The sequence below is a fragment of the Pseudochaenichthys georgianus genome, chromosome 5 (genome assembly GCF_902827115.2).
Source record: "Pseudochaenichthys georgianus chromosome 5, fPseGeo1.2, whole genome shotgun sequence".
Taxonomy (NCBI): Eukaryota; Metazoa; Chordata; class Actinopteri; order Perciformes; family Channichthyidae; genus Pseudochaenichthys; species Pseudochaenichthys georgianus.
Window position 1 is genome coordinate 11,583,458 of NC_047507.1, and position 18,034 is coordinate 11,601,491.

An 18,034-nucleotide genomic window follows, 5' to 3' on the forward strand; every position below is an offset into this window, starting at 1 on the left:
TAGCTCCCCATGTGGTCTTTCTATTATTTGGTCATGTGGCCTGAGATTTTAATGAACTGTGACAATAATGGTGGAATGGCTGTGTTAGATAATTGTTCAAGCAGCTTGATCTCATGGTTGCCAAAATAAGCTTATTTTGGGAGAGCAGCTCCTGTAATTACTCAAGGAGCTGTGCAAAATTACAAAAACTTGATGAAGTTTCTTGTTGAAGAGAAATTTCCCTGATCTATTTGGCGTGATGCATGTGGTGTCATTGCATAGCAATTACAAGACGCTTGAGGGAGAAATCTCCCTACTTGTGGCTGATGTCGAAAGCTTTGCCGAAAGGATGTTTTCGCACGCCCCTACTTGCTTGGATCGACATTGCTGTGCTAGTCACAGGGCCTGGCCTGTCATGTTTGTGCAACCAATGGATGATCTAAAAGAATACGCTTTTTATCACTGACTGGGCAAATACAAAGAAAGTACTTTGAATATTTTTGTCTTTTGCAAATGCAGATATGCCCCAGAACATGCATATGTAATCAAAAAACATACAATAACTTTGTCTGCCTTGCTTTGGCTCATGCAGATTTTGTGATAGACCTATGTTGCCTTGTCCGCAGCTATCCAGCATGGCATGCCAGGTAACCAGTACATGTTTAAGTAGACTTGGCAGTAGAGAATCAATTTGAGTGGAATGGAAGGCTGTGCTTTGCTTCTGCAGGCACATTTGATTGGATACACTGACGAGAGTGGAGTGCCTGACAGAATCTCCAGAACATTTCGCCAAAAGTATTTTCTAAAGCCACTGCTTGAGCGTTTGTTGCCACCTGAATGAGACCTCCTTGGCTGGGCCTGTCGTGCTTATGTTTGTGACCCAACATGGACTTAAATTGCACGACCACACCTCCTTTGTATCATCTATTCTCCAGCTGAAGAACGTTATCCGGCGCACCAAGGAGACCTCCAATGTGCATCCAATGTTCAGCGAGGCAATGTTACGGCGTAAAATAGGGCCGGTCATTGTGAATAAGAGCAACTCGCAAGATCGACTCATTATGGAACTGCAGCGGAAACTGGGGTGTGGGAAAGTGGAGCCCAAGCGTAAACAACAGCCGGATGATTGGAGGACAGAGGGAGTCATCGTCATGTCCAACCCACAGCGAACACGAGAAGAAAGGGGCCGGCCATCTGTGGATAAGGTAGACGTTAGAGGGGCACAGCAGGAGTCAGTGCTATTTCGTGCTACTAAGTGAGACCAAGAGATCGTAATGATAGTTTTCGGGACTATGGTCAATCTATCAAACATATTTAATATATATGATAATTAATCACATATATATTGTATTTGTCATTGGCTCACATTTAAAACAATAAACGTGCACATTTTGTTTCTATCACCATTTATTTTTCCTCATTCTGACCCCTGTTTTTGTTTGTCATCTATTTGCTCTCCTGTCTTTGCCGTTTCCTTCTTACCCCCAGATCATCATCCCTCCAGAGTCACCTGCCCCTCAGAGAAAAGTTATCCCCCCTCCGCAATCTCCCCCTGCGCCCAAAAAGTTACCCCCAGTCAAGCAGACTCCTCCACCACTTCCTCCTCCCCCTCCAACCCCTCCCCCTCCACGAGAACCCACCCCTCCTCCCCCTCCACGAGAACCCACCCCTCCTCCCCCTCCACGAGAACCCACCCCTCCTCCCCCTCCACGAGAACCCACCCCTCCTCCCCTTCCACGAGAACGCACCCCTCCTCCCCTTCCACGAGAACCCACCCCTCCTCCCCTTCCACGAGTGCCCACCCCTCCTCCCCCTCCACGAGTGCCCACCCCTCCTCCCCCCAGGGAGCCCACGCCCCCTCCATCACCTAGCCCCCCTCCCAAGCCTGTGACACCACCACCGCCTCCCAAGGTCTTTGTATCAGTGGGTTGTCAGACCGAGTACGACCCGATCTTTCCACCAATGCAGGCACGGATCACATTTCTTCCTCTTCCTCTTTTCTGACCTTTATCTAAACTTGAAGTTGTCTCACTCAGACATGGTGTGCGTCAATTAGTTCAAATATCCAGTTGCAGTTATATTTATGTGAACTAAATAACTCGCCAGCTCATTGGCTGACTTTTTGTCCTTGGGTTTCCATTCATGCCGACAGGTAGCCTCTGTAAAGCTTTGTCTGAAATCCGGTCAGTCCTGGTTACTTTTTATTTTTGACATCTGACGGCGCCAAGGGCTGCGTGTTCAGAGTCGAGAGGACATTTTAAGAGCTTAAAGGCGAGAAGAGTGTAACCCCTGTTCCTGTTACACTAACGGTCCAGCCATGCGCAGGAATGGTAGACTCGCAGTGCAACTGAAACCTAATCTAGCACATGACAGTACAGTTACCGACACAATTATAGCCGCTCCCACAAGGACTTCCGTCAACAGGTCCCACTCGGTTAGATTCCAGCATGTTGAAGTTGAATGCCATGCACCATCCCCTCTTTTAGAATCCATAGTGTCTTTCTAGTTCTGTTGTAGACTTGTAGAGCAGGCGATTGATATGATTGAGTATAATTACCTGTGTGTGTGTGTGTGTGTGTGTGTGTGTGTGTGTGTGTGTGTGTGTGTGTGTGTGTGTGTGTGTGTGTGTGTGTGTGTGTGTGTGTGTGTGTGTGTGTGTGTGTGTGTGTGTGTGTGTGTGTGTGTGTGTGTGTGTGTGTGTGTGTGTGTGTGTGTGTGTGTGTGTGTGTGTGTGTGTGTGTGTGTGTGTGTGTGTGTGTGTGTGTGTGTGTGTGTGTGTGTGTGTGTGTGTGTGTGAATACATGGAGCAGAGGTGCTATTTTTTCCCTCTGTGGAATGTCAGAGTCATGAAGCTCCAATAACCTCACCATCTGAGAAGGTCTGTTTGCTTACATTAAAGTAGCCGGACACACATTCACACTATTTTGATGTACAAGAGTCACAGAGCCTGCAAACATGGATTAGGATTGATGAGAACATAGTTGGTCCTAGTTCATATGTCCATGGCTTATTTTAGTATTTTTCTATCAATCATCGAGAAATATGAGACAGCTGCCGACCATCTTCTAGATTGTTCACCTGTTTTTAATACCAGAAATCCAGGGAGAGACCATTGTAAGGAACAATTGAAAAGACAGTTACATCAATTATATGAGGTTAACAAAATGATGTAATGTTACAACAAGGTAAGTCAAAGAAATGGTCATCCAAAGAATGAGAACGGTATATTGAAGCCACTTTGGTCTTTTATCTTCGTCAGATCCAGTCCCAGGGAAAGACCTCTCCTACCGGTGCCCCCAAACCGGCCAACAAGCTGGACAACATGCTGGGAAGCCTGCAGTCCGACCTCAACAGACTCGGGGTCCAGACGGTGGCTAAAGGTGTCTGCGGAGCCTGCAAGAAACCCATCGTTGGACAGGTAAAGATACTACTGAATCAAACACAAACAATAAAGATTTAAACTGTAGCACATACTGAATTTAAACTTGCATACTTTAAGATACATTTATACTAGGTGTGTAACAAAGTCGCAATATTATGTACTCGTGCAATATTAAAATTGCAGGTTACACAATATTTGTTAAAGAAAAATAAAGTGTTTAATACCATTATGAATGAAGTATTGTGAAGCTGCAGATATATCCCGGCCTACAAATCACATTAGACAGAATAAACAAAACAAGATTCTACAGAAATAACACTATTATTACTATCAATATGTTGATATGATTCAAACATGATCAATCCCTCCAATACTATGAGTCATATCCCTTTTGCAATATCAGTCAAAATATATTTTTCAAATCATGCAGCCCTCATGTACACACATGATTTCTGTGGTTTACACGCACCCTTTCCAAAGATATAATAATTTAGAATATGCTTGTAAAACACCATCATTGCTTCTGTCTGTTAATAATGTGGTGAAGACAATTGACCTTCAGATGTGTTTGCACACGTCTGATGGGTTGCGGGGTGTTGTCTCATGTTGCAAGTATCTCAGACTGGGCCGATTGCTCAAGGTCCAAACCAGTCAATCTATCAATATTTGAGCTCTTACTTACTTAATGGCAACCAATACATGGAGCAATATAGAAACAGATGTTACTTAGAGACTTTGAAGAGTAAAAATATTATTTCTGTGAATCATGATCCAACTGAAATACGCTGGGATTATTTTGTATACATAATATATCATTTTCATCTTTTAAACATGGCGTTATGAGATCTCTACCTGCTGCTGTTTGAAATATCCTCTTTGGTTTTTGCAAGCGAGGCTGCTGAGCAAGGCCTTTCTTCAGTCGCTCATTTTAATTTAATGCACTGTGTCCCCACACCAGGTGGTGACTGCCATGGGCAGGACGTGGCACCCCGAGCACTTTGTGTGCACCCACTGCCAGGATGAGATCGGCTCCAGGAACTTCTTTGAGCGTGAGGGACAGCCATACTGTGAGAAAGACTACCACCACTTGTTCTCACCACGATGCCACTACTGTAATGGACCCATACTGGATGTTAGTAATGCATACATTAACACGCACACATACACACACCATGCATGGGTGGATAATGATATTTATTTATTCATAACTTAATGGATTAAGGCCATGCTGGAAAAATCACTACATGTCGGGAATTCCCCTTATTTCTCATCATTGAGAGTTGATTAGACAGGCACACACACACACACACACACACACACACACACACACACACACACACACACACACACACACACACACACACACACACACACACACACACACACACACACACACACACACACACACACACACACACACACACACACACACACACACACACACACACACACAATCCTTAAGACAATAGGAGTGAAGGGACTTCTAGTAGCTTGTTGCATGCAAATTGACTTCCTCTTATGTCTTCCTCACTGCCTGCTAGGCCTCTCTCGCTCTCAGTCTTATCTTCATAGTGACACACGCCCATCGGGAGATTTGGCCTTTTATTCAGACACACACACACAAACCACACAAAGTGCTAGAGGTACTCTAAGGGAAGTGAACATTTGGACCTGGGGAGAGGTCATAATGAGAAACTGTGTACTTCCCTTTCAGTACTTTTCTCTTTCTTCAACTCAGAATATTTTACATTCAAACCTTGGTTTTTCAATGATTATCAGGGTTGAAGGTGGTATTGTGTCACTTAGAGGTCTAAGGAAACCACTACATTTAGAATATAAAAGTATATTTGGATATTCTCAATGTATTGGTTTTGGATCTATTTGTACAGAAAATGATTTTTGAAGCTTGTCCTCCCTAAAAGAAAAACGCCTCTTTTCCAACACTGCGACCCCTTGTAATTATTGCCCTGCTGAAATAAACTTAGCAGCTGTGGATGTTTTAAAATGTGTTGTTACACAGACAATGTTCTTCTAGCTGAAGCTGCGGAGAAATGCTATCAGGCCTGGAAAACATGAAGTAACAGTCTTAGCATTCCAGCACCGCCCACACTGCCTCTGTAGACCTGGTCTGCCCCCTCCTGGCCTCTGGCTCTCATGTGTTGGATACTCCCATAATGAAATACATAAATGCATATACTGCGGCCTGACTTTCTGTTAAAGCGCGATAAGGAACTACCTTTCCCCCCAAATGTTTCTGAGGCACAGGTTTTAGGCAGACATTTAATGATCTACCATTTGGTTCTCTTATATTTTACAGAGAGTCGTGACAGCTTTGGACAAGACTTGGCACCCAGAGCACTTCTTCTGCGCCCAGTGCGGAGCCTTTTTCGGACCCGAAGGTACCAACTGCTCATGATACAACACCTGGCTTGTGTAGAAAAAAAGAACAATGCTGAGTTTTCATTAACCGAAAGAAGCATGCAGAGTGAATAACTGAGTCTTTGCTGCCCTCTAGGTTTCCATGAGAAGGATGGGAAGGCGTACTGCAGGAAGGACTACTTTGACATGTTTGCCCCTAAATGTGGAGGCTGTACCCGTGCCATCCTGGAAAACTACATCTCTGCCCTCAACTCACTCTGGCACCCTGAATGCTTCGTCTGCAGGGTGAGTCACTCATGCATCTGTGACGAATTTGGGTATTTTTGTTTTAAGTAAGCATTATAACTTCTACTTCCTCTTCTCTGAATTTCCAGGAGTGCTTCACGCCATTCGTAAACGGCAGCTTCTTTGACCATGACGGTCAGCCTTACTGCGAGTCTCACTACCACGAGCGGCGCGGCTCGCTGTGCTCCGGCTGCCAGAAGCCCATCACAGGCCGCTGCATCACCGCCATGGCTAAGAAGTTCCACCCGGAGCACTTTGTGTGCGCTTTCTGCCTGAAGCAGCTCAACAAAGGCACCTTCAAGGAGCAGAACGACAAGCCCTACTGCCAGGGCTGCTTTGTTAAACTCTTTAGTTAGACTGTGTGGTTGCGTTTTAAATGTGTAAGTACGCGCGTATGCACATTTCTGAATGCACGTGTGGGATGTGTGTGCACTCACATGTCTAGCATGAGTCAGTTTGACCCTCTGGCTGTCCAACCTCTCAGGCTTGGCATTTCACACTTTTGCTAAAAGACGTTTTGAACAGAGCCCAAAGAGATTTTTATTTAGAGTTCTTCTGTGCTAATTTCCCCTTTCACGTGTGTACATAAATAAGCATATGGCTGTTGAGTTGAGACCTCCTCAGAGCCCTGATTTTGAAAATGATTAAATTCCCCCATAGCAGGGCAAGACTTTTCACTCTATGGTAGTTTTATGCAGATATGAGAAGCTGCTCAATTGCATGGAGTTGACTTCAGCAGTTTATGCGCAGAATCTGTTGAGTGTTGAATAGTGCTTGGCAAATCATCAGTGTTAGAATGATCTGTGAAAAATATGTATTTTTCTAGCTTTGGAAACAATTGAGGTGCCATTTAAAAAAAAAAAACTAAAAATTGAAACTCTCCACATGTAAACAGACACACACTGAACTCCTTTTTCACTTCTTTAAAATACCAGTGTAAACTCTTTAAACACTCCAACACAGATCTCTTGATGAGACGTCTTAAGGTGCATTTTACAGGTGTCGGCAAGATATTAGCTAGTCCTTATTTTTCTACTGTTTTACTACGAAAAAGAACCCACGTGATTTCTCAGTTTCAGAAAACATTACATTTACATTACTCTTGTTAATTAACATATAGATAAGTTGCCATTTGTTTCGCTGTAGCAACTCGGAACAGTTTTCATTTGCTACCCCACCGCAAAGGGTGTGTTGTGTCAATCACATTAATAACCATCAAAAAATGCAAACGGTTTTGACAAAAAGTAGGTCAATAACAAAAACATATGTACCGTACTATGATTATTAAAGTTGAACGTAAGGTGCAAGTTTTAGCCAACATTTGTCTTTACTCCAGTTTTAATGTGGAGATTCTATCTTCTGAATGTAAACACACAGAAAAAGAAAAGAATAAATGACAGTTTAATTTACGATTGCTACTGTGTGAATTTATCACTGTATTGATAAGGCTGGTTTTAAATACGGTTGTGCATTTGGATTAGAGGCATGCTTTCTTTTGTGTGGAGTTTTATCAGCAGTAGCTGCCAGTTGCTGTTACAATCACAATCTAAATTTGTATACTTGTAATATGCTCCACTTTGAGACAGAACTGTGTTTTGTCACTGTTTTGATGAAAATATATATATTTTTTGAGATGTTGTGGCTCACACTGATATGCAAAGAGCTGGCTCTATTGGCATGTAGGCTCTCAATAGTTTACCCTGTTCTTACACACACAACACCAACCAGCTTTGATTCCAGTGTGTCAGACTTCCAATGAAACGCAGCCCTTATTATTTTCTTTGTGAGTCCTAAACTGTGATCTTGCTGTCTGAGCTGAAGTCAGCACTTGGCTCACTGATGGATGCAGCCGGGTGTTAGCTGGTCAGGAATCAGAATACAGGGCCAAGCCTCTAGCAACATTTATGTATAACTCATTTCATCTTTATTTTCCCTGTTGCTCGATTTTGCCACATATATGAAACAATTGGTGTTTTGTTTTTTCGGACAATATTAATTGTCTTTATGATCACTATGCGTGTATCCACATGTGGATTGTTTTTTTTTTGATAAAATGTTTGCTCTTGTGCCAAATGTGACAATGCAATAAGGTCTTATACACTGTGGAGTTCTCAACCCTTCCTGTGATTTGACTCTTTATGGGCTGAACTCCGGGAGAGGCTTCGTCTGCTGCGGTGCATCTTAACTCATAAACGTTTACACTGTAATAAACAGTTGAGTCAGATTTACAGGAAGTAGCAGGGGGGAAGTGAACAGGAATTGTGAGTTAATGTTGCTCCATGTATATTTATCTGCTTACAGATTATTGCCTTATTGTTTTTGCTTCTGTCAAAGAATTCATTTAAAAAAAAATCTACGCCTTTTATTAATGAGATTAAGTGAATTTGTAAATGGAGACATTCATGTGATCCTTTACTATTTACATTTTCTCACGAGCCACACATTTTACTGGCTCTTTGTGTGGGTGGGGTGAAAGCCTATGTGGGTCCTGATTACTGACTGATTATTATACCTGCTGCGAATAAAATAAGTACTTTATTTCTGGTACTGTTTTTTTTTCAAAGTGATTTCTCTTTCCACCATTTTTTTCTAGTCACTGTTTGCATTGAACCAGGTCTTTAGTATACAAGATGTCCATGTAATATTAAAAAGAACTTGAGTGGAAACTATTTCGATGTATTCATTTTTATTTATTAGTAAGATTGAATATGATAGTCAACCAACACTCATTTCAGTTATGAGTGAAAAGAAGATGTGATGCATAACTAAACAAGTTCAAGCTCCACATTAATTAATAAGCTGGTTCACAAAAAAGTACAACATCAGAATTGATTGCAATAAAAGGAATGCATTATAAGTGTCTCTTTGTGTGTACATCAAGCATTTTTAATTAATAGTCCGTTAATTAAGGGAAAATTGGGTGATCAAATCATTTACAATTTGTATTAAATTAACATTTATTTCAGCTCTATTATACTCTATTATCGGCCCCTGGCACTACATGGCCCCTTTTCAGAGGGTGGTCCCCTTATTGGGGACTCTGGATTAAGATTAACAATGGAATGTATGACAAGGCACCACATATGAGCTGTGCAATTTGAAAATGTGTAGCTTTGTTTGAGGTTCACACATGTTCACACTTAAAAAAAAAAAAATCCCAGATATGCACCCCGAAAATATGGAAATAATCCGACTGGCCTGCTAAAACAGCAGTTCAATTCACCTGACAAACACAAGGACAAGTCAGCACATCTCTCTTGCGAGGAGACGTTGTTATCTGAAGTCTGAAGTTTGTGAGAGCTTGGAGCTTTCTGGTGAGCTCAGAGAGGTGCGGGCGGATATCCAGAATCTCCAAGTATTCCAGGTCCTTCAGCTGGTGAAGTTGTAAGAAATCTCTCTCTGATACGTATCCATGCCGCAGTTTGAGACTTTTCAGGTTTGGAAAAAGTTGTGGGATTCGAGCTGCCTGAGCTCCTAAATGTGAGGGCCAAGGGTCAATGTGAAGGTGCAGGAGATTTGGTACCTGCACTGACACCGCCTCCATGTCCTGCGGAGACAATCCTGCAACACACAGAGTGAGACTGGTCACTGTGGCTGGAATGGATGTGACATACTTTTTAACAGGCGGGCCCTTGACTATGACCAGTGTTGACAGTTGAGAGAGGTCCCTCAGCCAGGTTTTTAGGTGACCACCATCTGTTGCTAGCAGTCCTTCTATCATCTGGTGATGTGAGTATCTGTGGAAAACAGCAAGACGCTTCAGGCCAGGCATTCGCTTCATTGCATCTGCTTCAAATGAGTGAGCCGTGCAGTCGATAAGTTCCAAACTGGACAAGACTGAGTCCCCATCTCCGCCTGGGGGACCTGGGCTTGGTCTGGACCTATTGTGAGAGGTGCACAGTGTATACCCAACGGACAAAGAGAGATGTGTAAGCATAGGCAGACGGGTAAGTATGGAGGGAACGTGAACCATCCACAAAGTCTCTTCAATAAGTCTCGCTTTATGATAGACTAGAGATGTAAGATTTGGAAACGGGCGGACAGCTGAAATTAAGCTACACCCTGCTATAGTGGGAAGTTTAACATCACACATGCTCAGGTGAGTCAGCTGCCGGGGTTCATACACAGTGGAACCATCTAGCAAAAGAGGAGAGCCATTGCCTCTAATAGCCAGACGCTTCAGATGTGTGCATTCCTTTAAGAAGCTGAGGCTTGCTTGGGAACTTTGGTCCGTTACCACTGTGGTGAGAGTAGGAAGGGACGAGGTCAGCCGTTTCAGGTCCTTAGTTCTGGTGCCCCTCAACACCACACTGGTGACTTTTCTGCGGCGCAGAGTGCCCCAAAAATGACTGTTAGAATATCCCGTATGGTAACCCAGAACCACCGACCAGTCTTTCCAAAGAGATCCGTGGTCAACAAGTTTTTTGAAATACTTGCAGGCTGTCCGGACGCTAAACTTGTCTTCCGCTGAGAGATAACCAAAAACGTGGCTCCAGACCTCTGCCGGGAGCTGTGGTGCCGGCTGTGTCATCACTTGTTTGTTTAATCAATGGTTTTCATCTACCATAACCATAGTAACCATAGTTCTTTAAACCGATCTTGATCCTTGAACCGGATGAGTGTTTGTCATTTGGTTTCGTGGGATTTCCCACGAGGCAGGTGATAGGAAGTGATTGGCATAGCAACCAACCAATAGCTATGAAGCTGACGCCCATACGCCCTTGTGAGTGACATAGCAACCAACCAATAGCTATGACGCTGACGCCCATATTCCTTTGTGATTGACAAAGAAATCAACCAATAGATTTCAAGTGGACGCCCATACTCCCTTGTGATTGACATAGCAAACAACCAATAGCTATGAAGATAATGCCCATACTCTCTTGTGATTGGTCACTTATTTTGTATAAATTCTGCTTGCGTCAATTCCTGTTTCTCTTTCTTTCACGCGACCCTCTAGTCACGGTAAGGCCTGCTCCTGCTATTCTAGGAAACAAAAAGAAACCTTTTCTTTTAAACGAAAAAGGGCCACATACGGCTTTTGGTATAACAAGAACCACTTATAGCATTAACATATATGTTATGGTTCCTGTAAAAGCACGGCGTGGTGACTGGGCCTACTCAATACATCGCTAGCTGTTAGCCGGCTAACGTTAGCAGTCGGCCACATGGCATGTTGTACAGATCACGTAGCCTACCTTCCGTTTTATACATCGCATCTAACAATGTTTTATTTCCCTGGAGAAGTGAATTCAACGGTCACTATCATGTTGATACTTTTGAGTCGTTGTTTTGATCTAGCAGGATAAGTTACAATGCAGCTTGTTTGGTACTGCTTTGTCGTTCCCCCTGCGCACAATAAACTGTTTCCTCGCTATACCTGTCAGTTAGCATCACTCGACTGCCAGGCACGAAAGGTTTCAGACATTTAATCTGCAATGACGAGACAGTTTTTATTCATTTCTGGAGGTTATCAAAAATCAATTCTTACTAGTAAGAATGCAAATTCTTGGTATCAACAATACTTATTAGTAATGTTTATTTCTGATATCAAAAAAAAAAAATTTAACTAGTTGGAATGCAAGTTCTTGATCAGAAATTAAATTTTAACTAGTTCGAATGTGTATTTCTGACATCAGAAATGCGATTTTTAACTAGTGAGAATTGCATAGTTTTTCTCATTCGTTTCAATGGGAGTTGGAATTTTGACTAGTAAAAATACTAATTTCTGATATCAAGAATTCAATCTCAACTAGTCGAAATGCCAATTGTTTATCAGAAATACAATTTGGAACTAGTTCCAAATCCTTTTTTTGATATCAGGAATTCAATTGTAAATATTAATTATAACTACTTGCCATAGAAGGGTTTCATATGGACTAGTTGTTAACACTTGGCCACATGTCATGTTGTACAGATCACATCGCATCTAACAATGTTTTTATTCTTTCTGCAGATATTACCTTGTCTTTAAATCAGCTGTTCAGCGATCCTTGGAAGCACTGCAAAGATGCCCAGGGAAGACAGGGCCACGTGGAAGTCCAACTATTTTTTGAAAATCATCGTAAGTAGGACTTGACTTATGTAAGTTGTTATCAACACAGTATATATTTTCCACTAAGATTTTTACGGAATATGTATTTGATTGATGTTTATCTATTTGTAGCAACTTCTGGATGATTTCCCCAAATGCTTCGTTGTGGGTGCAGACAATGTCGGCTCCAAGCAGATGCAGACCATCCGTCTGTCTCTGCGAGGAAGGGCTGTGGTGCTCATGGGCAAAAACACCATGATGCGCAAAGCCATTCGTGGACACCTTGAGAACAATCCTGCCCTGGAGAAGTGAGTTCAATGGTCACTATCATGTTGATACTTTGAGTCGTTTTTGATCTAGCAGGATAAGTTACAATGCAGCTTGTTTGGTACTGCTTTGTCGTTCCCCCTGCACACAATAAACTGTTTCCTCGCTATACCTGTCAGTTAGCATCACTCGACTGCCAGGCACGAAAGGTTTCAGACATTTAAACCGTTTTCATTTAATAATTGATTGTCATATCTGCCAACAAATCTAATAATGGATTCCATAATTTAACAGGCTTCTGCCTCACATTAAAGGAAATGTGGGCTTTGTCTTCACCAAGGAGGATCTGACTGAGGTTCGGGACCTGCTGCTGCACAACAAGGTGAGAAATTGAATAAAAGAATGGCCCTTACACCACCACTTTACTCCGTTGTTAACCCACACAACGTTTGCTATTGATGGCTCCTAAAGTAACTTTGTTAACTTAAGATGTTTGAAGTTGCCCGTTATTGGCTATACCTGGCAAACTAGTGCAGTCTTAATTGTTAGAATTATGCTGAAAGTTTTGACTCAAATCTTAAATGGACAACCACATAATGCAATTATTAGTGATTTGGTTAACTTTTGTTCACTCTAAAGAACAGTATTCAGACATTTTAAGTGCAGGATAAGTTACAATGCAGCTTGTTTGGTACTGCTTTGTCGTTCCCCCTGCAAACATTAACTGATTCCTCGCTATACCTGTCAGTTAGCATCACTCAACTGCCAGGCACGAAAGGTTTCAGACACACTTTAATAAAAACCTAAACTGACTTTTCACAAATCCCCAGGTGCCTGCAGCTGCCCGTGCTGGAGCCCTTGCCCCTTGTGAAGTCACCGTGCCAGCCCAGAACACTGGTCTGGGGCCTGAGAAGACCTCCTTCTTCCAGGCTCTGGGTATCACCACCAAGATCTCGAGGGGAACCATTGAAATCTTGGTGAGCTTAAAACCCTCTTACTATATTGGTTAGTATTTCACTGACTAATTGACATGCTGGATGGATTGCCTCATGGAAATCTGCAACCTTCTGTCCCAGACTTGTTAGCATAATGTATAAAATTGTTTACCAGTAGCTAACAAGCATTTCTCTCTCCAGAATGACGTCAATCTGATCAAGACCGGCGACAAGGTTGGTGCCAGCGAGGCCACGCTCCTCAACATGCTGAACATCTCTCCCTTCTCCTTTGGACTCAACATTCAGCAGGTGTATGACAATGGCAGTGTTTACAGTCCTGAGGTGCTCGACATCACTGAGGCTTCTCTGCATGCCAAGTTCCTGGAGGTGAGATTCTGTGCTTGAGTAAAAGCTATCCTTGTAACTAAAAATAACTTATGTCTGTTATATCTAACGTTAGCAGTCAGCCATATGGCCGATCACTAGCCTATGTGCCGTTTTATACATCGCATCTAACAATGTTTTTATTCTTTCCCTGGAGAAGTGAGTTCAATGGTCACTATCATGTTGATACTTTGAGTCGTTGTTTTGATCTAGCAGGATAAGTTACAATGCAGCTTGTTTGGTACTGCTTTGTCGTTCCCCCTGCGCACAATAAACTGTTTCCTCGCTATACCTGTCAGTTAGCATCACTCGACTGCCAGGCACGAAAGGTTTCAGACATTTAAAACGTTTTCATTTAATAATTGTCATATCTGTAATGCAAATTCTTGATCAACCATTCTTACTAGTAATGTTTATTTCTGATCTCAAAAATGTAATATTAACAAGTTAGAAATTATATTGCAACTAGTTGTCATTAGTGTTGTCACGATACCAACATTTTGGTTTCGATACCAAGTCAAGAATTGCGATTCCGATTCTTTTTCGATACTTTTCTTAAAAAAAGGGGAAACACGGAATATCGGCTTTAAAATTAGGAATAACAGATGATTTTAGCAGTCAGAACAACTAAAGCAGCAGTGTTACTAAGAACAGAAACGCCAAAGAGTCACATCTAATATAAATATATATATAAAAGCATTTATTTTAATTGTGTAGCAGTGAGTTTAACATTTTGGCAGCACTGTTGAGCATTTTGAAAATGTATTTTCATGCCTCTGTGCAAGGCTGAGTCTTTCTATCTTTATAGCCACTGGTGTAAAGTAACTAAATTCATAAACTCAAGTACTACTTGGGTACAATTTTGAGATACTTGTACTTTATTTAAGTATTTCAATGTTTCTTTTGCTACTTTGTACTTCTAATCCACTACAGTTCAGAAATAATGGTGTACTTTTCCTCCACTACATGTATTTAATCCCTTTAGTTACTTCACAGATCTGGATGAATGATGTGAAATATAATCAAGTGTTAAATCAGACTTTAGTTCCACCTGGAGTAAATCCACCAGCTACCCTGCAGTCTACAAAGTACTTCAGACTAGCTGCACCTTCACCAGCTTTGAGAACACTTCAATCATTATAAAACATATATATATATTATTCTGAAATGGACCAATCTGCACAATGACTACTTTTACTGTCGCTACTTTAATACTTTTACTTGAGGAACATTTTGAATGCAGTACTTTTACTGTAACAGAGTATTCCTACACTCTGGTGCTTCTAGTACAAGACCTGAGCACTTCTACTTTTACTGTCGCTACTTTAACTATATTTTGATGATAATACTTTTGTACTTTTATTTGAGGAACATTTTGATTGCAGGATTGTTCCTACATTCTGGTACTTCTACTTTAACTCAAGTACAAGACCTGGGTACTTCCACTTTTACTCAAGTACAAGATATATACTTATACCACCTCCGTTTATAGCCTATGAAAAAACTAATAGAAAACGAAGGCTAAAGCTAACGTTAGCAGATAGTGATGCTAGTTTGCTAGTTAAGTTTGCTCAACGATAATATTGCGACAAACACTTTTCAGTGCACATCACGCTCTGCGCTCCGACAGGGAGCTCTGCTCTGAACACCTGAACGGCCCGTTCACAGACTTCTGGCGTCTTTTTTGTCAACAAGCCGAGGCGCAGCGGCAGTTGCACTCCCACTTGCAGCCATGCTTCTCGTTTTCTCACATGCTCTGGCAGCTAGCGCGTGGCCGCGTGCAAGAGAGAGGGGAGGGACTTAGAACGTGCTTGAGAGGAGCGGGACTGCAGGCACGGCTGCAGTACAGGGAGTGGAAGCAGAGCGCTGAACACACACGGCTCTTATTAAACGGCGTTTTTTCACGGGAGTACTTTTCCCCGTCATTCTTAAAGTACCGATACTAATGAAACGGAGGAATCGTACCGTTTTTAATCGCGGTACCTTTCAAGTATCGGTACACCGTGCAACACTAGTTGTAATGTGTATTTCTGATGTCAGAAATGTCATTCGTTTTTCTAATTCATTTCAATGAGTTTGAACTAGTTCTTAGAAATAACTTGTTTGGTATATCTGTACCATATCCACCATTTAAGATGTGTCTTTTATTCTAGGGTGTGAGGAACATTGCAAGCGTGTGTCTGACGATTGGCTATCCCACTTTGGCCTCTGTCCCCCACACCATCATCAATGGCTTCAAGAGAGTCCTGGCTGTCGCTGTGGAGACAGACTACTCCTTCCCCCTGGCAGACAAGGTACACACATTCAATCAGCACTTGAGTAACATGTTGATCAGAACTCCTTTTACTGTGGGTTCTCTTTGTAAGGTTTTCCTTGTTCAATTTGGGTTTCATATTCTGTATAAACGGTAAAGTCCTATGAGACAAATGTAATATTGGCCTATATAAACAAACATAGACATGTTTAAGTGCAGGATAAGTTACAATGCAGCTTGTTAAGTACTGCTTTGTCGTTCCCCCTGCAAACATCAACTGTTTCCTCGCTATACCTGTCAGTTAGCATCACTCGACTGCCAGGCACGAAAGGTTTCAGACATCTTGACTTTAATCAGATGTTTGCCTCTGTAAACCAGGAAAACCCTAAATGTCAAACTAACAATATCTTTGTCTTCACAGGTCAAGGCCTTCTTGGCTGACCCATCTGCTTTTGCTGCTGTCGCAGCACCTGTAGTGGCCGCAGCTGAGGCCGCTCCGGCTGCTAAGGAGGAGGCTAAGGAAGAGTCTGAGGCTGAGGGATCAGATGATGACATGGGCTTCGGTCTGTTCGACTAAAATAAATACAGCGAACAACCAAGATTGAGTCAAATGACATCATGATTCAATAAAAAAACATCTTTACTTAACCTGACTTTTCTGATTCTTTAAGTATTGAACTATAATGTTGCATGTGGATAAATGCAGAGGGATTATGTAATTTTATAAAGTTGGGTATATAATAAATGTAGTTCTATATATGTTTGAACCAATGCTCAAAAACTTTTGCTACAGTTCCAACATCAAATCTGAGGATGTTATCTAAACATTAAACTAAATGATTATAATTTTAATATATTCAACATCCGCGACCCGACCCGCATCATCTTTGTTTTACCCAGAACCGAACCCGGAAAAAGCGTTTGAAAAAATACCACCCGCGAATCACTTTTTTTGTCGGGTACCCGCCGATGCAGGACTCTGCTCTAAACTGTCATCCAATACATTTAAGGTGAATACGTATCACAAGTTGTGTGGGTTGTTATATAGCACGAAGCTAATGATAACAAGATTTTAGCAAACTGAACTTGACTAGGGATGAATTGTTTAGCGTCAAAGACTGAACGGTATGTATGGCAGGCAGATTTAGCTTTTAATTTCTGGAGGATATCAAAAATCAATTCTTACTAGTAAGACTGCAAATTCTTTAACAACAATTCTTACTACTAATGTTTATTTCTGATATAAAAAAATTGAATTTTAACTTTAGAATGCAAATTCTTGATCAGAAATTCAATTTTAACTAGTTGTAATGTGTAGTTCTGATATCAGAAATGCCATTTCAACTAGTGAGAATTGCATTGTTTTCATTCATTTCAATGGGAGTTGAATTTCTGATAATAATTCAATTGTTACAATTCAATTTGAACTAGTAAAAATAACAATTTCTGATATCAAGAATTCAATTTGAACTAGTCGAAATGCCAATTGTTGACAAAAATACAATTTGAACTAGTTAAATAATTTTTTGATATCAGGAATTCAATTGTAAATAGTTATAAACATGGAGTTATAAATACTTGCCAGGGTTTCATATGGACTAGTTGCATTAAAGAATGTAAATGTATAACCTATGGGACAGGCAAAATTGTATTGTCAAACGACCATCTCATCCGGGAAAATGGTTAAACCCATAGATTAAACCCCATGCAAAACACAACAATATTCACGAAACTGTGTCTCTCAGGGCTTCTTAACATTTAGCAACTTATTAATGTGTCATACTCACTTAACGGGAAGAAACTCAGCTAACTGACGATATTAACAATTTTTACCTAAACAAAACACAACTAACGGCACCGAGCCTCTGAATTAGCACTAAGCGAAAGAGTGCTAACGCACTTAGCACATAACCCACGGTAGAAATATGTTATACGTCATGCTATCTGCACAACCTAGATATCATATGAAAGCTGAGATTCCACAGATTCCAATGGTATAAGTATTATCACTGTGCGACCAAAACTCACGGCAGCGAAGCCAGGAAAGACAACACACAACTTCACTTTACGGGGTCAAAACGGCAAATACGTCTTACCTTTGCTGTTTTATGATCAAAAGTTGTGTTCAATGGCAT

The 18,034-nt window shown here is 41.4% G+C and overlaps 2 protein-coding genes and 1 non-coding gene across 4 annotated transcripts in view; all 3 read left to right on the plus strand.

Moving 5' to 3' along the window:
* The window catches only part of LOC117446305 (paxillin-like), a 29,402-nt gene extending 20,839 nt beyond the window's left edge, over nucleotides 1-8,563 (plus strand). The window contains exons 7-11 of one of the 2 annotated variants that reach the window (XM_034082449.1): nucleotides 3,239-3,397; nucleotides 4,320-4,493; nucleotides 5,679-5,760; nucleotides 5,877-6,025; nucleotides 6,115-8,563. In XM_034082449.1, coding sequence (XP_033938340.1) covers nucleotides 3,239-3,397; nucleotides 4,320-4,493; nucleotides 5,679-5,760; nucleotides 5,877-6,025; nucleotides 6,115-6,381 — 831 coding nt within the window. In that variant the 3' untranslated portion in view covers nucleotides 6,382-8,563. Of the gene's footprint in view, nucleotides 1-914; nucleotides 1,440-3,238; nucleotides 3,398-4,319; nucleotides 4,494-5,678; nucleotides 5,761-5,876; nucleotides 6,026-6,114 lie in introns of those variants that run through there. The other variant, XM_034082448.2, reaches the window with a different exon arrangement.
* A 2,388-nt stretch (nucleotides 8,564-10,951) lies between these two features.
* Nucleotides 10,952-16,547, plus strand: rplp0 (ribosomal protein, large, P0). Its single transcript, XM_034083667.2, has 8 exons — nucleotides 10,952-10,990; nucleotides 11,982-12,089; nucleotides 12,192-12,367; nucleotides 12,621-12,708; nucleotides 13,157-13,303; nucleotides 13,463-13,648; nucleotides 15,799-15,939; nucleotides 16,321-16,547. The coding sequence occupies exons 2-8, from the start codon at nucleotides 12,036-12,038 to the stop codon at nucleotides 16,474-16,476; spliced, it is 948 nt and encodes a 315-aa protein (XP_033939558.1). The 5' UTR covers nucleotides 10,952-10,990; nucleotides 11,982-12,035; the 3' UTR covers nucleotides 16,477-16,547.
* LOC117447454 (small nucleolar RNA SNORA63) lies at nucleotides 12,417-12,546 on the plus strand. Its single transcript, XR_004552232.1, has one exon. It is a non-coding gene; the product is annotated as a small nucleolar RNA SNORA63 (small nucleolar RNA).
* Nucleotides 16,548-18,034: the final 1,487 nt, after the last annotated feature.

Excerpts from the sequence above, each read along its gene's own strand:
- rplp0 (XM_034083667.2), top strand. The coding sequence starts at position 12,036 with ATGCCCAGGGAAGACAGGGCCACGTGGAAGTCCAACTATTTTTTGAAA. Across the intron at positions 12,090-12,191 it reads ACTATTTTTTGAAAATCATC|CAACTTCTGGATGATTTCCC; the intron begins GTAAGTAGGACT and ends ATCTATTTGTAG. Across the intron at positions 12,709-13,156 it reads ACCTGCTGCTGCACAACAAG|GTGCCTGCAGCTGCCCGTGC; the intron begins GTGAGAAATTGA and ends ACAAATCCCCAG.